Source organism: Halyomorpha halys, unplaced genomic scaffold, assembly GCF_000696795.3.
Source record: "Halyomorpha halys isolate HHAL.00 unplaced genomic scaffold, Hhal_1.1 Scaffold80.1, whole genome shotgun sequence".
Lineage (NCBI taxonomy): Eukaryota > Metazoa > Arthropoda > Insecta > Hemiptera > Pentatomidae > Halyomorpha > Halyomorpha halys.
In genome coordinates this window covers 378,349-379,599 of record NW_027110435.1, presented here as the reverse complement: position 1 = coordinate 379,599, position 1,251 = coordinate 378,349, and the positions used below count along the sequence as shown (strand labels likewise).

Sequence of the window (1,251 nt, the reverse complement as noted above, 5' to 3'; positions counted from 1 at the left end):
AGTCCTCGATATCTCCTGGGTGCGTACAGAATCGCCGACAAGGTGTAAGCGGGGAGCCCAATGATGGCCTTGATACTCCTGCGGATATTGGTATCAATGGCCTCCAATACCGCAGGACGTATCTTTGTAAGGGGAGCAGTCTGGAGGGGGTAAACAAGGCCCGGGAACAAGTACTGGTTGACAACGTTGATCTTTTGTTCCGGTTTGAGGAGGCATGAGCTCACCAACTTATCCAGGTTATTATTTAACTTTGTCACCACATCTTCTCCAAATACTAGCTCTCCCGAGAATGTACATCCAAGATATTTGATGGTGTCCTCGGCTTAATAAATACGTTAACAACCAATTTGTCCAACTTTTCATCAAACTATGGAATAATTGGATTTAATTTTTATTTAATTCAGATACAATACTGCTCTAGTCATTATGTTTCTCATCGCATTATATCAATAAATATTGATTCCTTCTGCATACAAGTGTAACACTATAACATTTCAATCAAAAGTTTTAAAAAGGTGCTTGACTAAAGTTGGCAGGGTGCGGCTAACCTTAAAAAGGCTTTCATCAATGTTGAAACCAATATGGCAACAAAAAAATACTATGGATTGATGGAAAAAGTGTGGACACTATGAAATGGCTGCCATCTTGTTTCAGAACTAGATAGTCCAAAGTTCACATTTTCTACACTGTCCCTATCAACCGTGCTTACAATAGTTAAAAATGATTTTTTTTTCGGGCTTAACCTAACTTTCTATTGTTACAGGAATACAGGAATGAGAACAGTCACCAATTTTTTCATCGTAAACTTGGCCGCCGCGGACTTCATGGTCATCCTTGCTTGCCTTCCTCCTACAGTCATCTGGGACGTTACGGAGACATGGTTTTTAGGCAAAACACTCTGCAAATTGATCCTGTATCTTCAAGTAGGTCCTATATTCTCAGAAGTTAATACGTTTCTACTTAAACTTAACCATTAGGGGTAATGGCGTGTTGAGTGTAGTGTGTAATTTTCAATTTATAGATGTCGTTTTTAATTTATGTTACTCTATACTCTTTACAGTATATGTTTCTGCCTGTATATCCAGGAAAGGTCAAACTAAAACTTTATCATTCTGAGATTTATACAAAAAATAAAACTTAATAATTTAGGTTAATTTGACTTGATGGGTTGTGCGATTATCTAATAAGGTAAAGTTATTTAATTTCTTTATTTATTAAATACCAGAGCGGTCTGGTGGGCCTTACATGGTT

At 37.4% G+C, this 1,251-nt stretch overlaps 1 protein-coding gene across 2 annotated transcripts in view; it reads left to right on the top strand.

Moving 5' to 3' along the window:
* The first annotated feature begins 796 nt into the window (after window positions 1-796).
* Window positions 797-1,251, top strand: part of LOC106692961 (orexin receptor type 2) — a 270,301-nt gene continuing 269,846 nt past the window's right edge. For both annotated transcript variants that reach the window (XM_067048610.1, XM_067048609.1), the window contains exon 1: window positions 797-923. In XM_067048610.1, coding sequence (XP_066904711.1) covers window positions 825-923 — 99 coding nt within the window. In that variant the 5' untranslated portion in view covers window positions 797-824. The remainder of the gene's footprint in view (window positions 924-1,251) is intronic.